Below are 22,462 nucleotides of genomic sequence, written 5' to 3'. Positions count from 1 at the left end.
TCATATGACATCACAAGCTATAGTAGTCTTCTCATCCAGCCATGACTGAGCAGAAACTTCAAAAATTCATAACTTTTGAACGGATTGTCCGATTTTCCTCAAACTCTCACTGATGTGTTCTACTACATTTTGTACAATGATACAATACTGTAATATTGCTGCATTCACTCAACCCACATGTCTATGAAGGTGAACTTGTCCTTTAAGTGATTTCATATCAACTGTTGCAAAGTATTAAATTACAATACAAAGATACAGATTTACTTCTTGGAGATGAGTACATGTAGCTGTGGTTTTTCTTTACATGTTCATCTCAACTTGAAACCACTTGGTATATCAGCATCGAGATACTGTATCTCTTCTAGAACAAGCCTTGATACATTCATCCTTCGAAATTTTTGGTTAACTCAAACGGAAGAGACATGAGCCAAGGCGGATCTCTACTCTACATTCTAGTCAACTGGGAAAGAAAAATAATGTCACAGGTTACAGAACAGAATGGTCCCAGTTTCACTTGCAGTCGAACATTAGACGATGAAACTACAGAATGGTGAAGTTTCACATATATTCTCATTAACTCGTGATATTGGTCACAGTCTATCTGAACTATTAAGTTAATAAGATGACAGTGATGTTGTATCACAAGTCTTCCACTGTCATGCATACAACTCTTTGCGAAACATGTGGGCAATGACAACATGTATATTTTATCAAGGTTTGAGAGCTGCATGGAGCCATAACACGTCTATCAAATACAAGTGTATCCCTCTAAACCCAAGTTTGATGCTGCCAAGTATTTAAAGTACATTGTAAATGCCAAATTGGATCTGCCTAACAGATACAAAGATAACTGATTCATGTGCCACTTCATATTGACCAGCTACTCTCTAAGGAAGATTAAATGTACACATGTACTTAAATGTCTTTGTCTTTATGATGGTAATTTCTTTTCACCATCCCTAGGTACCTATAAGAGATGAACGATACATACATTGTAATGGTAAAGACACAGGGATATAAATGTGAATATCAATTGCAAATATGATTCACTTAATTCCTTCCTACAAACAATGGGAGCTGTGAGAAAACATGACTTCATAACCTCGTTTAATTTGCATTTGATATGACTGATATCATTTCATCAAATTACAGATGTACAATTTAAGTTAGTAAAGTTCACTTTAATTAAGTTCCTCAATCTTACATCTGATTTTGATACATTTCATTTGTTTGATTATGCCCTACACATATTTGCTAAAGTGACTTTAAATCACAATACTGCGATTTTCCACTTTAACTTCAACCAAGCAGTGGATAAATTAGACTTATACTAGTTAAGCAGTTAAGCTCATTTCATGGGAAACAAACAAGTATTTACAGAGTACAAATATGCCTGGTACCACATTGTCTTTCTTTATCATGGATCATAATATGATCACTCTCAAGGTTGGTAAATTTCAGTAAAAACTAGAAATGTCGCTACAGCGACTGGTTATACCCCCGCCAAACAACATTTCATAAGCTTTGGTCAAAACAACATTTCATAAGCTTTGGTCAAAAAACTGAGGAAGTAGTTAAATCCGCAAGATCTTTCCTTGATCTTCTGCCATTAATATGCCGTTACCATGGCAACATACTTTCGGGTACTGTCGAAAAATGCGTCTTGCACATCTACAACCAAAGGCACACATCTGTACCAAGTTTCATGGAAATTGGGCAAAAACTGAGGAAGTAGTTTGCAACACAAAATTTTCCATCATTTTGGCTCATAATATGTGAGCTGTTACCATGGCAACATACTTTTTGTCACTGTCAAGAAATGTGTCATGCTGACCTATATCCTAAGACAAACATTCAATATGAATTCCATGAGAATTGGAAGAACACTGATGAAGCAGTTTTGCCATGAAGCATTTTGCCCTATATTTTACCAATAACATGCCGTTACCATGGCAACGCACTTTTTGCCACTGCGGAAATATGTGTCTTGCACATTAACATATTCAGATGAACATCTGTACCTAATTTCATAAAAATTGATCAAAAACTGTGGGAGGAGTTCGTGACGCAAGATTTGTACCCATTTTTGCCCATAATATGCCGTTACCATGGCAACGTACTTTTGGGTACTGTCAAAAAATACGTCTTTCACATCTACAACCCAAGGCACACATCTGTGCCAAGTTTTATGGGAATCGGTTGAAAACTGAGGAAGTAGTTCGCGACGCAAGATTTGCAACGGACCGACCGCCCGACCGACCGACCGCCCGACTGTCCACTGATTCCTATATACCCCCTTCAAACTTCGTTTGGCAGGGTATAAAAAACCCAAACAAATATGGGAGAAGGGGGCAGCTAAAATTCTTCTATTACAAAATATATTGCTAACGATTTGATTATCGTCATACTTATCTTTCTTCCTTATACATATCGTTCCTTTTGCAAAATTGTTTTCCTCATTGTTGGTATTATCATACTTTTTTGTAATCATTAGCAGTAGTAGTTGTTGCATTTATATACAGTTGAACCTCTCGTATCCGGACAAGTCGGGACCGGGGCTCATCCGGATAAGGGATTTGGCCGGATACGGGAGACTCAATGCTTTATACATGTACATACCGTAAAGTTCCGTGTATAAGACGCACTATTTTTTCGTCGGAAAACGTTGAAAATCGGGGGTGCGTCGTATACACGAGTACAGTCGAATCACGGAAAAAAATCCGTCATGTACACCCAATTTTATAAGGCCAACTTGGGGCCATGTATGCCCATCGACGTCTGGAAGGTAAGCAATCACTAAAACTTACGGATAAAAGAGCGATCTTTCAATCTGGACACACACAAAAGCTGCAAATACGAGATAAACTTATACATCGGCCTTGTGCAGTAACGATGTATCAATCTGGCCATAGACAACAGCTGTAACAGCACTGGTGTATGCTACCGATGTCAGTCTACCAAGCTACCAACAGCCAACCTAGTAGCTGGAATACGCGATGTACAGGTATCATTACTAAATTACCGATACCGTAAAACTTATCAATGTACTAGTATCAATATGGCCATAGACAAAAGCTGTAAAATACGGAGTAGGATCGACACTATGTCACCGTAAATATGAACGATGTGTGAAGCATGCATGCACGTCCATGTCGGTTGTTTGCTCTTCATTTCACGAGTGCGAGGCCAGCTAGGATAGCATAGCTACACTGTAGTTAGCTAGCTAGCTAGCAAGCTTTTGGCAAAGGCAGCAGCTAGCTGCAGAGAGGCTTTTGCAATGGACTCGCGTGCACACAGCGATCAGATCGAAGCGATCGGATCGAAGCGCGCTTGATGGGGCGCGCTGTGTGTGCAAGTCCATTGCTCTCTGTGTGCGTGTGCTGAAATTATAGTGAGCTGCCTTTTGCAAAAGGCTAGCACTGTGCATACAAGCATGGTACAAGAGACACACATGTTACTGGTAACAGTGCATGAGTGTAATTACCGTACGCACCGTACGTCTTGCCATATGATCCCTCTGCTACACTTGTTGATGTTTTTCTTATTTTTCGTAATGAACCTTCCAGTCTGACATGCGTCAATTGACCGATTCTGTGACACGCTATGTGTATTTTTGGCATGGGCGCAGCCATAGTGGGTGTATCAGCCGACCCCCCCTCCGCACTCCCCCACCCCTCTCCCTACATTAGCACGCGCGCAGAATGAAAAACTGCTTTAGCCAATGGGCATCTCGTACTGAGTGCGCGAATGCTTGCTAGTGCGCGAACCTTTGTTACAAGTGCGTGATAAACATGTTGCCCGGGGGTGGGGGAGAGCAGGGGGGGTCGGCTGATACATACCGATACACCCACTATGGCTGCGCCCTGTGCCGTAAAATGTCTGCTGCCCTCAACGAACCCGAATCGGTCAATATGCGAGACACCCTCTGCTATGTATGGCAGCAAAGATCGTACTGTACACTCATGAGTACGATATGCATGACACATGTAGGGTGGAACATCCTATTACCGGACGCTTTTCTTTGTGGCTTTGAATTCCGTACTCATAGAATGAAATTTCGGCTAAAAACAACACCACTTATTCACAGACTCATGGAAATTACGAATTCAGCCAACTTACGTCATTTCTTCATTCCAGTTTTTAGAAAATATGCTTCAAACATACCCCTCTAAAAATAGTGGTATTTTGCGCGGTGCAAAATCGCATTGTAGTACCGGACGCTATTTTCGTAATCGAATAATCGAGGTCTTTCGCACCTAATCCTTGCACCAGAATCACAATTCATCCCACAAATCACCGTACACATTCTCACCGAGCGGATGACACACAAAAAAATCTGCAAATGAAGCTCAAATTTCGTATTTTACAGTAAAATGTCTGTCTTGACCATTTCGAACAGTTCATGCAATAAAACCTTGTGAGAAATCGACCACTGGTTAGAGTATACGTGCTTTGTCTATGGGAGCTGCACGCGCGGGTGATGAGTTGCGTGCCCCTTAGCGCACAACTATTCCGCATCGTTCGCGTTTGAGGACGATAGCTACAATTTTTCCGATATTGATCAGTGAACTTTTGGTTCTAATAGAATCTTCAGCATTTTTCCTGTATGTGAGTGGGATTTCATAGAATTTCAGTCGCGAAATGTGATTCAAACATGCATAAATATTAACTATAAACGAGGTGCGGGTCACTCAACTATAAATTTGAGGTAAAATGTGAATTGTTTTGTGTTTTTACATTTTTATGTGGCGTTTTTTGCGATTTCGGTCCACACAAAGTTCTGTGAGGCTAATCTACGAAGTCTCGCGCGTACAGAATGTCATTAGTACGCAAAAATGTGCGTGTCCGGTAATACCATGGTGTCCGGTGACACCATGCTTGCCCCTACCACGATTGAAAGGCGAAACAATAGCAAGTGAGTACCGAGACAAGTCTCGCATTTTGCGTCTTCCATATTTTGTTGATGTCCGATGAATACCGTTAAAAGAAAATATACAAGGAAACGAAAAATAGAGCAAATACATGCTGCATTCTAGGGAAATTTTGAGCTGAAATAATATGTATGACACACGCAATATTTGCGTGGACATTTTCGTGTTGTTGTTGTTGTTTTTTTTAAATTTTAGGTCCGAAATTAGGGGTGCGTCTTATACACGGGTGCGTCTTATACACGGAACTTTACGGTAATATACATACACATGTACAGTAGCCCATTGTAGTACCACATGTAGTAATGTGTATACTGCAACCTTTTCATTGTTACACTCAGTAACAGACCCCAAAATAGAGGTTCGTGTTTGCAAAAATGAAATCATTTCCTTTTATAAATTCTTGGGATTATTTACCTAAATAACTATTAAGAAATGTATCAAGTATACGTAATTCATGTGTGTTTGTGTAGGAGTTCTCAAGGAGTTGGGAATCCCCCTTTCCTCCCATAATTATTTAAAACAAAAATCACGGCGAGATTGCGTCTGTATAATAGAGAGATCCGGATAAAGGGAGGCCGGATAAGAGAGGTTCAACTGTATCATTAAAACCATCAGCATCATCAGCTTATTTATCACTTACTATTGAATGTTATTGATGGTGTCAATGTTATTACGATCTTTGTCATCACAGCAGTACTGCTGCTTTGCATTGTTCTGCCACTTTTCTATGACTTTCAATTTCAGTATAAGTATCATAAAAAAATATCATTGATAATCATTATCATCACAACCTAGGGCATGACAAGTATTATCACAGCTATGCTATCAATCACTCTCTGATGCTATTTTCAGAGGCGCAATGCGACAAACAATCGGCAAGATACAGAAGCACGTCTTCCTCCCCTCTCACTTATCTCTTAGATTTGACGTTGATCACAACCTTAGCCTTTCTCAAGGAGTTTCAAGGTGAGACCATTGTATTTATGCAGTGTGATATGCTGACTTCAAGATACCCCACTGACAGAAAATTACTCTTTTCTCTCGGTTTCACTTTCACCCTGTGGCAATTCAAAGAGTATTACCTTTCTTAAGGTGAAAAGTGAAATGCTACGTGCATTTTAACCTCCACATGTCACACAGGCAGAGTGACAAAGTGAAACCTCTATTCAGTCATAACTGAAGGGACAGATTAAGGCATACAGGGACAAGGCTGACATACAGTGTAGAACGAGACCTTTGGCTCTTCCAGAAGGGCTACCATTATTTATAAATCTATCAAAATCAAGGATATCCACCAGGGCAGTCATCATGGAGATACTTGTGCCTTACACATAACCTTAGATGGGCAAAAATAACTGCAAAATCTCAAGATGCCAACCTTGTAAATAGCATTGCCGTATTCTGATGAGTGTTGAGATGGCACATCTTTGGTGGAAAAAACAGTTTGTGTGTAGTAATACAATTTGGGAAAAACAATATTTTTCCTTTAAATATGCAGTACTTAGTTTGGGCCAAAAAAAAAAAGGGGTACAAGATACAGCATTCTGCAAAAAGTAACAGTCAGCATCTCTGAAAATCAGGGAGATTTTATATACGGTATCCCTTATCCAGACATGACGAAATATTGACATTTTCGGCAAGTCTCATGCAATGTCTGGGGGACTTGGCAGCTCTCTTGCAAGACTTGGGAGTTTTGTTGTGACGTCATTCATCCACAGTTACTATGGAGTATGCCGTAACTTATTCTGCACATTTAGTCTCTACTTTTTGGCACCGTTACAGGGGATAAAGTTTTAGAACTTGAGAAAGTATACTAGTATCTCCAGTCTGTATTAAAGTCAGGAAGTACATTGATTTCTACCCATCTGGCCTCAGAACGCTTACTCTACACATTTAGTATGCAAGACATCTACGTATAAATATTGTATCTACACTGCCTTCTTGCACCTACCATGAACCAGAACGATAGATTAACACTTCCTCTTTTAAAATGTTTCCCCTCCTGGAGGCAGCTGTTGCCAGTGATAGATTTACTTCCCAGATTATGCTGCATTAATGTTCCTGACATTTGCACATTCATTATTACCTTTAAAGCTAAAGCTTGAGCAATCTTCTCCCCCCCCCCCCCAGCAACTGTTACACCAAGGAGATGAAAAGAGAGCATATTATGTTCACACTCGAGCCTGCCCAATACCATAATAGCACAATGCTTCCACCGTCATGAAAGCAAAACGCTTCTCCACGTTCAAGTCCACTCAAAGACATATATAAGCAGAACAATATGAATAGAATGATGCAAGTCACAACTACATTGTAGTACATGGAATCAAATATACATGTATTAACCCTAACTAGGCCGGGGGGGGGGGGCCCTCCGAGGCCCCCCCCCCTCGACGCTCCGCGCGATGTATCGCAATCGCAAAAAGCTATCGCCGCGACGTTTCATGACTTTTTTCTTTCGAGTCTCCCTCATCTTTTGACACCAAATTTGCGACGCCCGGGTGCGCGGTTCCGAAGTTACGCATAAATATGTACATGCATGTCAGACCCAAAATTGCTCAAAAACGTGAATTCGTGTACAATTTCAATGCAAACTGTGCTTGCAGGCAAATTTCATAAAAGCATGATTATTTTGGTGTTTTATTGATTAAAATCAATGGATAACATATTTTCTTGTTCGGAGCGATGTCGCGAACAAATTTCATCGAAAAAACAATGAAAAACATAAAGCCGAAAAACAAAGAAATACATAAGAAATTCAAAAAAACAATAAAATACTTAAGAATTTTTTCTGATATCACAAATTTTATTTATTACATTTGCTAAGGACAGTAAAAAGAATATTTACACAAGAAATGTGCCTGTTTTGAGCTTTATTTTGTGATTTATACCAAATAGTCTGATTTCATGCATCATTATGCATAAATTAGCATAATGTAGCATAAATGATAATTTTTTGAAAAATTAACTTCACGGTATTTTAGATTGCATCATAGGCAATGTGTGTGCCAATTTTCGTCGCGATCGCGCGGTCGACGGCCAAGATCTGGAGGGGGGCCTAGGAGGCCCCCCCCCCCCCCCCCCCCCCCCCCGGCTCTATCAACTACCTAGATAGCCCGGCCTAGTTAGGGTTAAAAGAGAGTTAAAAGTGATACAGGCCACAGTCTAATCAAGGCGATGATGTCATCACCTCAACTGTCTTCAATCAGCGGGGACACAAATCTGTACAACATTTCATGACTGGGAAGGGAAATCAAAATTTCAGAAAACAAATATCTTTTGCATCAAATCATTGTTCAGAGTGGTAACAGCTCAGTGATGAAGACCAATGTCAAGGGGGGGGGGGAGGAGAAGTAGTTGATGCCATCAGACACAAACATGATTTTTATCTTACACACATATAAGGATTATGTTTTTATCTAAAAATAGTTGTGTGGCAATGATGCCTCTGTCTCATCTAATTTGCATATATTGTGATCTATATCACTGTTTACTAAAAAAAAAAAAGGAAGAGAAAAAAAGTGAGACTTTCAAAGTCCACAGCATTCTTATTCTAAATCCAATTTTCAGGAAACTTCTTTTACCATTCACTTTGTTTGATACTGCTCCATCTACATCAAAGTCAGTTTCAATACACAGGTGCATTTCACTTCAATGGACCCCGTCCCTCTTCATCACTGTGCTACACAAATGATTATCGCTAGGGGGTGGAAGACTTACCCTTAGCGCCCATTTCCAATTGTGGGCTAATTCTGCTATCAACTTGCCAGATATGTAACCAAATCCACTGCAAAAAAAACCAAACAAGAATAGTGTCATGCTTGAGACAACATTTGTAGGAACTTGACATACACTGTGTACACCATAAGAACAAAGGAATTAAACATTAAAACATATAGGAATTAAACATAAGAACAGTTATATATATGAATTTAACATAATGAACATGTGCAACTGTGAAATTATACTTGAAAACATATCTGTAGGAATTAAACACACATGTAATTAAATTAAAATCTTTTCCTTGAGAACTTCTAGAACCTTACTGTCTAATACTTTATGAACAGAAGCCAGAATTGAAACCTGATACAGTTTTAAGATTGCACTGCATCATCACATCACATTTAACATGCTAAAATGTCAACTTTAAGCTCTCTATTGACTTTCAACACCTCAGTTTCTTCATAATTCATATTCACACAAATTTTAAAGGCTTTCTGCTGGAAACCATCACAGAAAGAGATCAGGTTATCATCTTGCGAATTCCTACCCATCTAGTTTGGAATGCCTTCCAAATTATCCGGTAAATGTAACATGCATCAGGAACTGTCTTTCACTTTGTGTTATAAGTCAATTTAAAATATGATACCGGATTACATGGAAAGTACTGTACTGGCATGTTATTGATACATGCAGTCGAGTCTAGTTGGAGTAGTGCTCTTCTTTTCACTTTCCTGGTCTACTGAGTAATAGAATTTAATGATGTGATTCTTCTTGATGCACCATGTACATTGTAAGTGAAACAGTGCCATTAGTTTGATCATGTCGGATCTATTACATTGTCTCGTGACTCTACTTCTGCTTTCAACAGAGAAAATTTTGAGTGCTTAGGACTCTCCCACTCAAACCACAAAACACAATTTGGATTTTGAACAAACCAAGCCATGGCATAGTATGATACAGAAACACAGCTATTGGGGCTTCCATCAAGAAGCAATTATACTTGCATCACACTATTATGTGATTTACATGTCCAAGTAATTCTTGTTTCTATGACTCTTCTCCATCACACATTAAGAATTGGAAGGACAAAAAAAAAAAAAAATACAAGAAATACAAACCAGACTAAAAATATTGGAAATCTACCTATCGCACATAAATACAACAAACTGAAATGCAATGATTACATTCAACAATTATCCTAATATCAAAATATCCTAATATCATTTTGGGTTGTTTGGGGGTTTTTTTGTGTCTTTTTGTGGGCTTACAAACACCAGTATAAAGTGCCTTATAAATGCAATTATTATTATTATAAACAATTGAATAAGGGCACTGTACATACACTTTCTCATTCAATACGATACTTAGTGTCTCATACAACCATTCATGTATTAGATTTTTTTTTTAATCTGTAATTCATCACAATCAGACAGCTTTAATGTCAGTTTCTCCTGTACCAGCACACAGTCGTATTCTGTCTCAAACTACAATGTACAACAATCAAAGTCATTCACATCATCAGGTCATGTGATTCCACAGGATCATGTGATGCAATATGACAACTTTGTAGATCTGATTTTGCAGTCCAAAGTAATTACCAGGTTGTGTTTCATGCCAGATGGAAAGATCATAGCTAGTGCATGCTGTTCGACAAGTGTACTGCATGCACACATGTATGCCTATGGAATGCAGTAACTCCTGCAATACAAAGTATGTGTAGGTCTTGTACTGTACATTCCGGATAGGCAATGACCTGAATCATGAGCTTTGTAGCCAACTTACTTTCTCACTACTACGAAAGGGGTGCATGATTATTGAAATGATCTCAAAGAACAAACAAAAACAAATTTTATACCCCCTCTCAAGAGTACACAAACAAAAAACAATAATGGAACCTCTTAAAATGCAAGAGGCAGTGTTGGTACACGTGTAAGTAAATATATATTTTTGACAATATGTAGCTTGGGTTGGGTATTTTTGAAACTTTTGTATGAACAACAAATATTCTGACACCAGTGATGGGTTAAGAATTTGAGAGTTGCAGAAAAAGCAACAAAACCATTGATATGGTACCAGGAAATAGAGAACAAACTCTCTATTTTTTAAAATAAAGAATCAGCTTACTCCAAATCCTCAACTTCTGATTGTTAGATATAAAATTTCTTTAATAGCTTGCAAGGTATGGACAATTGACATCATTCAAGAATGATTGATGGATCAAGATTAATTGATGGATCAAGATTAATTCTAAGTTAAGGATATGAATACAGGTATACTAGCTTACAGTACAGGGTTTAAATAAAAAAACAACAACAACTTGAGGCTAGGCCCATGCTCTTAACCCTATTCTAACTGGGAGGGTCAAATTGAAACCCCCCCCCCCCCGACATTTAGCGCCACGATTCCGCAACGCGCAAAGATTTTGCCGCGTCGTTTTCATTGAAGTCTCCCGCATATTTTAAGACCAAATTTGCGACGTCCGGGTACACCGTTCTGAAGTTAAGCAATGTTTTGCATATATGCATTATGTCAACCCGAAAACAGCTCAAATTCATGATTTCGTGTGCAAATCCAATGCAAATTGTGTTTTTTTTTTTGTTTAATCAATATAAATTAGATTATTTCAACTTTTGAACATTAAAATCAATCAATTCTGATGTAGATAAGCTTGAAATAGTGCCTGCAACAAATTTTGGCCAAAAAACAATAGAAAACAAAAGGTCAGAAAAACAATACAATACATAAGAAATTAACAAAACAATAAAAAACAAAAGAAACTGATTTTGATTGCACTATCTTTTTACAAGAAAATTGTTTGATGTGTCTCGAGGAACTATGACACAAAAATTTAGCAATCCATCATTCTTATAGGTGAAAATATGATTTCATGCGTAAATTTGCATTTAACTGATTTACCAAAAAATATGAAATCAACATTTTTCTATTGTATGACCATGTAATCTTGTACATGTAGTTGACATCCGGCTCTATGTTCACACGAAATTTTGGTCTCAAATAGCCCAGTTAAAATAGGGTTAGACAAACACTGTAGATACTTGAATACAAAAAAGCAGGTGTTAAAACGGTATCAAAGATATCCAAAGCCACAAAGAACTTTAGGAAAGGGACTGAGACATCAAAGGGGCACCAAAAGCTGTGGCATTGTTGGTCCTGGAATAACATTTAAGCCCTGCAGTTGGCATAAATCACATGTACAGTTCACAAGCGCTGCCATTTGCTGCCAGCATACAATGTATTTGCTGGTAGTTATAAATATATTCTCGTTCTTCTTTGTATGGCATTAGTGCCTGGTTGATACCATTTGCTGACTAATGCCAGTCACCTGGGGCGAACCACGAGGGGTCGGCATCATTCATCTGTTTTGGGGGTTGTTTTTTTTCTGGTGTAGGTATACAATTGTATGAGGCTGATCAATACACTGGGTTTATATTAGTATGCTGGACTTTGCAAGGAAGAGAAGTGGGATCTTTTACATGCATGAGTTGTGACTCTCTCATATGAGGGACTGTGGCTCCTATCCAAGAGACAAAGTGCTTTTGCCTTTTACATACAGTCGACTCAGTGGGACTCAAACCCTTGGGACTTTAACCTGCATTCACAGGGCTGCCAACTCTCACGCATTGAGAGTGAGACTCACACATTTTGGTCCTTTCTCACTCTGAAACTTTATTTCATTTGCATGCATTTCTATTGATCTCACTCATTTTGACTCCTAAGTTATAGCATTGGCCTATGGGAGTCTCACTCTCAACTAGTTTCCTGTGTTGGCAGCCCTGCATTCATTCGACTGCGAGAGAGACACACCACCAACTGAGCCACCTCATCACCCTAATTATAAACACGGCACATCTTCAGTGTAGGCAACATTCTGGTTTAAATTCGCACTTGTTACATTCATCCCAGCCTAGACAAGCAGGGCTGAAGTGCTAGTATAAGAGAAGCATATGGGAAAGAGAAAATTTTGACATCAACATATCCCCTTTGCAAATACCCTCTTGCTCTCCCAGAAGACCCCCATTTCAAAATGGTGGCAGCAACCACTGAAATATACCGGTAGTGTTTTTTTTTTTTCACTGCTGCTGTTCAGTAGAGTACTGTATAGGCCAAATATTTCATGAGGTTTTTTTTTTTTCATGAATTTCACAAGTCAGGTGCTGGTCTATTCACAAATTGAAAGAGACACAAAAATGTTGATTCTGATCCCGATATGAATATGGCGTGCACATCAATATATGTATTTCTCCATTCAGTACTGCACTCCAAGATCACAAATCTAACCACTCGCGAAATCGTCAGGAAGTCCCGATGCGCAAAAAATTAGGCTCGCTAAACATATGGCATATACAGTAAAGGAATCACGTTATTCACCTCCCGACTGGGATGGCAAAGTAGAAGACCATCAGCATGCGAGTCCTCCTGTTGCCTGTAAAGAGATCACCGATCAGCGTAGCAGCAATGGTGACATAGCTCGCTTCACCAACCCCGACCAGGCCACGGAGTAGAAGGAACAGCCAGAAGAGCTGGGTGGGAAGGGGGGCAGAGGAAGGAGATTTTACTGTTCACAGGGTCCGATATTCAGTCTGTACAAATGCACATTACTCTACTACAAAATAGAAGGGGACATTTGTTCTGCTTTTTGCTTTTTGTCCCAATCCAACAACATACTTTTAATGAATCCTCTAATTTACATGTTTGTAATACAAGATTATTGTTATCAAAATTGAAGAAATGTTAGAAATGCAAGTTATGCCTTAGACTGAATTAAAGTCTGTATCATTAATATACTGGCTTCTCCCTTTCCATCATTAGGCGTTTTCACATCAGCCCGATAAAAATCCAAGCTCGAGATATTTTCCAATTTTCCCAAGTCAGAAAATAGCGCGCTATTTCGAAACATCGGGCTGATGTGTCTATGTTCTGCTTGATTTGTTTGTGAGAGTAGATAATGCTACTTTTTAAAGGTCAATCATAGATTTTAAAAATCATTGAAAGCAAAGATTTATACTTCTTTTGACACCGTGTGAATGAGTACATCAAAGATAAGATTTTTCTTTTTTTTAGAGCATTAAAAACACTGGTAATATTGGTCTTCTTCATATCATATTTCTTTGAAAGCAAAATTACAATACCAAGCATATCTGGTAATCTGGGTAACTTAGTCAGTAAATCATACCTGAATGTGCTTTACTCACTGATCAAAAAACATTGTCACTTATTTTTGTTGTTGATCAGTATTGCATTGTGTATCTTGAAACTACAGGTACAGCTGTACTTACCAATGAAATGGGGATTATATACCGGTAATCTTTTTCCCCTGATACATCACAATAATTTCCACTGTGGACTTGTGGTACTGCCACTTCTAAAGTGGGATGTTAAATTACACTTTAGAGTTGAGTATTTAGGGAAATCATATATAAACTGATGGCTTGGTAAGTTACAGCTATCAAAGGGCATGAATACAAAAAGGGTTAAAGGGATGGTACAGTATTGGTGGAAATGAGAATTGGGCTTTTAACTTTTTGCGAGATACCAAGAAAACACTTATGAAATAATACAGAGCACACCACTTTAAGAGGACTTCAAAGTTTATTTGATTAAAATTGGGTTTGGAATGACTGAGAAATCCAAAAACAAAGTAAAACAAAGTGATGGTAATAAAGTGTGGGTCTCACACTTATTACAATCGCTTTGTTTTGGATATCTCAGTCGTTTCAAAACCAATTTTCATCAAAGAAACGTTTAATTCCTCATGGAATTACATTCTCTTTCATATTTCATGAGAGGTTTCTCATTATCTCACCCAAAAATGTTAGAAACCAGATATTAGGTCTCAACCAAAACTATACGATCCCTTTAAACAATAAAAAGAAAAAAAACTACAATTTAACATTGCTTGCAAAAAGAAGTGGAGCCTAAAACTCACATGTGAGGGAATGAACGACCCTGCCAGGGTTGTGGCTGACCAGAAGAGAATACCAAAGGATACCACCAACTTCCTCGAGTACCGATCACCCAGGTAGCCAAATATTGGCGATGTGAGCATGTACCCAACTATGAAGATGGTCTGCAGAAGACCAGCTGCACTGTTGTTGTCTTCGATGTTGAAATATTGTTGGATGGCAGGCAGATTGGCTGATTGGGCAAGAGAAAAAGAGCAAAACAAAGCATGAAAACCCTGGTCGTAGCATCAAAGTCTCTACAATAAAGCCATAATTTCATAAATTAATTAACATGGCAAGCCTCAAGCCTGTGAACAAGTCTTCATTATTCATACAAATGTTGCACACTGACATTTACTTGAGTTCCATGCAAATCTATACAGATTCTTTAAAAGGCAAATTTGTGAGGATGTTGCATACCATGAAACCTAAAAGAAATAATGGCATATGTATAGGTATGTATGGTGTAATTAAAACGATATAATTATCATGTACTGGTAAGTGTCATACATACATTAGTGTACAGTAGCACAGATTATATCATGGTTAAATGCCCATGACACTCTTTCAAATTTCATTCAAAGTTTCACTCATCCTACATTCTGTTACTATGAAAGCATACATTCTATGTAATGACTGACTGAGTATTACACTATAACTGATGGGCAAGAAAGTACAGTTGTATAGTACAGACATGTACCGGTACACGTACTTTGTAATGTACTTTGTAATTTGTAATTGAGCAGAAAAGGACGGGAACATTACAATACCACCAGAAGATTTGGCAAAATTTTGGCAAGAACCAAAAATTGGTTACTGGTAAAGTAAAAAAAAGAAAATAATTAACCCCAGATGAGTATATAACATCTAAACATGTTTATAATTCAATTGTGGATGTCAAACTATGTAGTTCACAGATGTCACCTAGGTCTTTCTGCGGTCCCTTTGAATTTGATTTCAGCAAGGTTTACTGTAAATCCTTTCATACAATCACTTGTGCAGGCCAAGCGAGGGAACAAGCCAATGTGCAAATTATGAAGTTTTACAAGTTTAGGGCTCATTACTAGAGCAGGTGGCAAGCACATGAACACTACTTACAAATGTACATCTACACGTAGGACTCTTTGTGGTTAAGCTCAGTACAGAAAATCACAGACTCTTAGTTATTTGACTATGAGGGATGGTCCTGAGTTCAAGTCCATTTATGCTCTGGCAGCAGTCAGCCAGCAGTTGAGCCCTTGTGTCTTTACTACAATGTAGTTTTATACGACAATATATGTGTACCCTAGGCATGGCATTTCATTGTCTGGTACTTACAAGGATTTTAAGCAAGACTTGGTCCTCAGATTGCTGGCTTACAAACATTTATCAAACCATTCATTGGCCATGTACATTTGTACAATGGAAAGAGTTCCTTTTGGGACAGCCACCACAATTATACCAACAATATTCAAGAGAATGGAGTCACAATCGTCTTATTTCCTTTGAACCCATGTTCGATTTCACCACTCTAAAATATTTGAAGCATGTGCCAAAGTGGATCTGCCCAACAGATGTAAGTCTCTGTGATGGTTTGTTAATTATTATATGTGTAGGGCCTCTGAGAATGACAGTGTTTGCAGCCATTGACAGAGCTATCATACTGAAATAAAACAAACAAATAAATAAATAAATAAATAAATAAGTGTAACTAAATGAGTGTAAATAAACAAATGAATTACTTTTCACCATCCCAACTTATAAAAGATATGTCATATATGAATGCTAAAGCATTTATCATTCAGTGAGCTTTTATTTCATTTAATTAATGAATAAGCAAAACATATGAATCCTCAGACTGCTCATCAAGATGACGGCATCGAACATTGATTGTCAAAGGTGCAGATGCACCCGTGGAATTCCTTTGTACATCAACAGAAAACTGACAACTGTTTGCATAATTAGCCCACAAGTACAGCCAGTTTGGAGCTCCATCTCTTAATGAACACTGCCTAATGACAATGTGTTTGCATATGTGACCGTGCATCACAAAACCAACAAAAAGTCGCCAGACATGGATTTTTAGTTGAGATCAGATTCTAAAAGAGCACACTCTAAGCTTTAAAATGGAGTATAACTCAATTAGAATGGATTCCCCTAACTTATCTAAATATTGCAAAGAAAGGACACACTCTGGAAAGTGTAAACTGAGAAAACAGGTTCTGAAGTACAGGGTTTATTCAAGCGGTTAATCTTTACCAAGCCATGCTAGCTGTGGGATGAATGGAACAAAAAACAGGATGTTGACCACTGGAGCAACAACAATGAAGGGATTATCAGATTAAGCTGCAATTAAACATGCTTTATTAACACATTCTGTAGACGATTAATGCCAACTTTCAATGCAGTAGCATTATTCTTTCCAAAGTTATTGGAGTTGACGGTGAAGAATATGGACAGGGTTCTTAAAAAATGAAAAGAGAGCTCTATGAGAAATACCTTAACGGTACCAGTACTGTAAAAGTGGAAATTTTTGCGGTGTTGAAATTTTCGCGCATTTCGCGCCACCAGAAACTAGTACGAAAATAAAAGCACGCGAATATTTTTGCTCGCCATGTTCCTGAGTGTGATGTCTTGATTCCGCGGAATTGAAAACACGCGAAACTCTTCTGAACCGGCCAAGCACGAAAAACTAAGTCGCACGAAAATTCCACTTTTACAGTAATCACACTATTCCACTTTCATCACACTATTCCACCAAAAAGTATTCAAGAAAAACTGCTGAAAACACAAAATCCTGTTCGTTTTATGATCCCAAACTTTAACATATTATGTAGAAGATTTGCTCTCTCCAAAAATATGAAAAACTCGATATTGGTTTAATACCTAGAGGTTTACCCATTTCACCTATTTTCAGTCCTCACACAATATCACTGCATGCGCCTTTTTGTTCGTTTTGTGACGCACGGTCACATATGCCAATGCATCAACAACTCAATTCTCAAGATTGGTAAATTTAAAAAACCCACACCAAGCAAGGTTCGACCGCCCATCCCACATTTGACAGTGTGTAAAACTGAAAAGCATAGCCTAGCCTAACTGCGACCAGCCCCAACACGCAGTGTTGGGGCTGCGCATTGTAGCAGACATGATCATGACAGGCGAAGTGTAGCGCCTAAAAATCAATATGAAATCGCAAAAATTCTGCAATATGAAGACTTACAGGTGAAGATGTAATGTTGAAGACTGACTGCGTTCAACTTTTGGTTCTGGCAATAGTCCCTTTCTGCTCGGTTTGATGAGTTAAATGCGACTCGGTCGAGAGGAACTCGGGAGAACGGTCAATGGATGGTCAACGGTCATCTTATACGGTCAATGGATTTGAGATTTGTGCGCATGCGCTGGCCGTCAAGTCGTGTAGCTTTGTGGCAAGGCTTTATCATACTGTTGGCAAACCCTCTAGCTGTATATTGCGTTGCTTTCTGGGTGGGTGCGCGCGCGCAGGCCTTGTCAGAAGGCTAAACGCATTGCGACTCCGCCAGCACATGAATATTTACGTGCGCAGTGTACTGCATACTGATTTCGAAAATGGTGAATGGGATGGGGAGCTAGGACTACGGACCCGTATATGGCCGTGAAAAAAACGTTTTTTCAAGATCATTGGACCAGTGTGAACAAGAACAAGGTGAACGAAGGGTATTAATTAGATAAGAATCTTATGTATACTATAAAAGTACGTTTTTTCCTCGTGATATTCGAAACTTACGGAGGTGCGAAAATCTGTGACAGACTGTGTATGTTTTTCAAGCTTACCGATATAGCACTCTATTGACTCAGGACGCTCCCACAGTGTGTAACTGTGTATACGGAGCGTCCCGGGGTTAAGCCTAGCCTAAAAATATGATGCCACCGGTTAGAATCTACATTTATATCAGGTCTGGAGAAGGTTAAACCAGAAAGAATCACACCTGCTATTGTGTATCTATCTGAGTAATTGAGCAAATTCACACAAAACAGAACGATCACAGTGACATAGGCCGAGCATTTTGGTCTGTCGTCGGAGGATTCTTGCTCATCTGCTGAGTTCCTAGTGTCATAGGGTTTGTCATCAGGGTTTCCATCACGACTTGAGCCTCCTTCGTGTTCAGGTCGCACACTGCTCCCAGTTGTGCCGTTCACTTGAACGTGTCCTACATGGGCTTCATTAACAAGTTGTCCCGACGTCGACCGGTCCGCGTATTCCCGAACAGCTGCCTCTTCATCAGCGTCATCATTGCCGTCCTCGTCTTCTAGAAGAGGTTTCTTATCACGCACATCAACGGGATCAACCCAACTGGCAGTCGTCGCCATTTCGACAGAGTCTCCACGGCGTGCCGACGGCTGAATAATGTCAGAACCTTCGTCTGAAGCGTTAGATGGGGTGATCATCGAGTCTCAAAGCTATGATCAAAGTCCAACCGGAAAGCTAGGAAGTCACGAGTCACGAGGAACACAGTAGCGTTTTGCTTTTGTTTTGGTCCCACTCATTGAATAACATTTCTTCGACAGCCGTATCGAAGACTTTAATGCGCACTGTATTGGCTTGATCCACACACAGCACAGTACCGTGCACACAGCTATCATGCATGCACTGTGCGAACGCAAAAGCTCGTGAGTTACAGGCACACCTCTGCATGCACTGAGCGTTGCATACGTGCATAGGCCGCAGTGCAGCGGACGAGGATGTGATACACTTCACTGCTACGCAACGTATCATGCTACAGTTTAAATAAAGTCATTAAATTCAAGGATAATAATCAGCAATATACTATGGATAATATAAATATATGAAATTATTTTCAATCATATCTTTCTGCAGCAATTACAGATCCTACAGACGACCCCTCGAACGAGGTTGTGTTTCATATGTTTCCCTCACGCGCGAAACTTCATGAATGTATGTATTACTAGTACTTTGCATGGTGAAACGAGCTAGGCATTGCATGCGGTACGCGGTAGCACCAACTGGAAATCTAACGTTTATCACACAGGTCCCACGAGGTGATTGCAAAGTCAATCTGTTAATTTCTATGACGGAATGTCAGTGACATTTTTGTTTTTGTGATTAGCAGAGGTAGAAATCAACCGGAGTGGAGGAGACTTCGCCTTGACTTCCGCTACTCGTGGTCGTCGTGCTTCCCATCTATCTCAACATTACTATCATAGGACATAGCGTGTTAAATATCAGGTAAATTTACCAGGTCCGATCATGACCGATGTTTATGTCATACTATGATACTGGCATAGGTATATGTGCGTAAATGTATTAATTTCTATTTACCGGTATATTTGCAGTAATTTACCGTACGTGGTATTAATGGTTGCATGTAGAGAATGGTTCTACAGCTACATCTGCATCACTGGTCTGTCTGTGCTTTGAATATGACATTGTCATTGCATTATCAGCTGATTATTGTAAATTAGTTTATGAAACATATTTTGGGTCAGCTTTTTTCTTCAAGAAATGATGTTTAACGTACCTAAGTTGGAGTATTTACTAAAGTGGTTTTAATGCCAATGGAATTGCCTAGAAAGACTGCACTGCCAACTAGAACTGGGCTGTGATAAATTACTTAAGTAAATTTATTTCGTATCTAGTCTAACATGTCTAAATTAAAATAAATTTAATCACGGATCGAACGGATCCACCACTTCTAATGACTATTAAACGTTAGATAGAACCCCTTGTCTATATGGATGGGGAGTGGTTCTAGTGTAGTGAGTGTGCGTGTATAGTCATGTATTACACGTGTTAGGTATTATTGATACTGATAGGGTTCTACTGTTTCGTCGATCGTCAGCATTGATGTTCACCCTTCCCTCTTTCTGGCCTTAAGTTAGATTATCTCCCCTGTCACATCAGATAGCTAATCATGATAATAAAGCAAGCCGCCCATAATTTGACCATAATGCTGTCCCAAAATTTGACATCCAGCTACATGTAAAACCTAACAATTATCATGTAATACCCTTGCGTGCAGTTGAATTTTGGCGTGGGAGGTCGAACTTTGGTGATGCAGTGCGTGCTAGATTCAGGCAACAGGTTTCTTCATGTCGTTAATAATGAATAGAGTCTATGTCTTTGTGTTTGATCCTGTCACATCCCAAGGTGGATATCAATAGTTTCATCAGCTTCACCGTCGGCAAGTGATGATGCAGTCCCGTATACAGTATCACACACCAGTTGTGCTTATGCCAGATGTGGAATGAAGACATTGCTCCAGGGATCTTCTTCCAGCAGGTTCTAAAGTCAGAAGTGGAACTGCAACCTATGCACTATTGCTGCCGAGGGGGTCTTGCATTTTGCCAGAGCAAACTTCTTGGTCTATCCAACACTAGAAACTTGTAGCAGTCCCAATATATTTTTTAAAAAGAATAAAATAAATATGGAGGTGATGGAATCAACCTCATCAGCAGTGGGTGATGGTTCAGGTGATACAACCAAAAAAGAAGACCGCAGCAACAAGCCAGGGACATCGTCGACATATGAAATGCCATGGTAAATCTAGCAAAAACATCTTGATCTAGCTGTTCAGTTATTGTAAATGGTAATAACATATTATGTCATGACCACTATGAACTCAGTTGTCTCTTCCTAAAACACATATTGTAGAATTTGTAGATGGTTTTTGGCTAGACTGTTTAACTGGGCAATTCCGCGGTTAGTAACGTTACATTTAAAGAAATTTAGATATTTATTTTTATTACTAAATCACCATTTATTCATTTCAAATCAAAATCATGTTAAAACATGTTCATCCTTCCCAGGTCTATGATATAGAAAAGAATGAGAACAATCCAATAAGTATTAGAATTGCTATGGCAACTAAAAGGGCTGGTTAGTAATGTTACGAAAAAAGGACATGACAAAAATATCAATGTCTTGTAACAAAAAGTGTGCAAAATTTCAAGTTACTTCAAACAAAGTGTTGCATTAATTTCAATTATTGCATCATGGCAAATGTTCACGTAAATATTTTTAGCAGTTCGACCGATAATTTATTAGCTAGACCCTCAAATGCATGGTTAGTAACGTTACGGTTAGTAACGTTACATTTGTCCGGAGTAATTCCGCAGGTCATTTCACCCTTTTGTAATTGACAAAATGTCACATGACTTCTGGAGTATTTAAATGTATTCATCTTTTACCTTTTAGCAAAAATTTGAGGAAAAAATTTCAAAGCAACCCACTGTAATTGGCATTTAAGTGAATTTCAGCATCCCCAGTCCCACATGTACATTTTAAATGATGGTTTTAGATCTCGCAAAATCAATAAATACAAAAAATAAAATCTACTGAATTTGAAAGACCTTAGTGATTGGTGAACATCCATGGCATTAGTTGATATCTAAATTAAAGAATAAGATAAAGAGGCACATTTCTTTTATCCATGTCATGTCCACCTAACTGCGGAATTGCCATACTGCATTTACCTTATACACGTAGGCCTAAGTCTTTACAAACATTATGTCGAGTAGTGAAAATGGATTTGATAATTGTGCCAGAAATTGTCCTTTGATGTACAATGTATGTTCCACCATGTTTCAATGAGATTTCAGTATTTAAAATATGTTTGCCCATATTCATTATGGAATCATTGGAAATGTGCATCAAAATTTGCATCAAAATCACTTTTGTGAGGTAGCCTCTTTCCAAGGAATTTAAGAGCCTACTTTGAATTTAGATTATTTAATATATTTTTCTGTAAATATGAAAGTCCTGTTAAAGGGATGGTACAGTTTTGGTTAAGATGGGGCTTCAGATATCCAATGTGTTTTATGAAGATTTTTTGAGATACATATAATAAGAAACCTGTTATAAAATAT

General features: G+C 38.6%; 1 protein-coding gene across 1 annotated transcript in view; it reads right to left on the bottom strand.

Annotated features, from left to right (window-relative positions):
- Positions 1-19,141, bottom strand: part of LOC139711819 (protein spinster homolog 1-like) — a gene marked incomplete at its 3' end in the record, with an annotated part of 42,062 nt that extends 22,921 nt beyond the window's left edge. Inside the window, exons 1-4 of the mRNA XM_071623669.1 lie at positions 18,565-19,141; positions 14,602-14,810; positions 13,044-13,195; positions 8,652-8,718 (exon numbers count right to left, since the gene is read on the bottom strand). Coding sequence (XP_071479770.1) covers positions 8,652-8,718; positions 13,044-13,195; positions 14,602-14,810; positions 18,565-19,024 — 888 coding nt within the window. The remainder of the gene's footprint in view (positions 1-8,651; positions 8,719-13,043; positions 13,196-14,601; positions 14,811-18,564) is intronic.
- Between the last annotated feature and the right edge of the window lie 3,321 nt (positions 19,142-22,462).

This window comes from Diadema antillarum, unplaced genomic scaffold (genome assembly GCF_040938485.1).
Source record: "Diadema antillarum isolate AM-2024a unplaced genomic scaffold, OU_Dant_1.0 seq00001706_RagTag, whole genome shotgun sequence".
NCBI lineage: Eukaryota > Metazoa > Echinodermata > Echinoidea > Diadematoida > Diadematidae > Diadema > Diadema antillarum.
The sequence above is the reverse complement of the archived record's forward strand: the minus strand, read 5'-3'. Positions and strand labels throughout refer to the sequence as shown.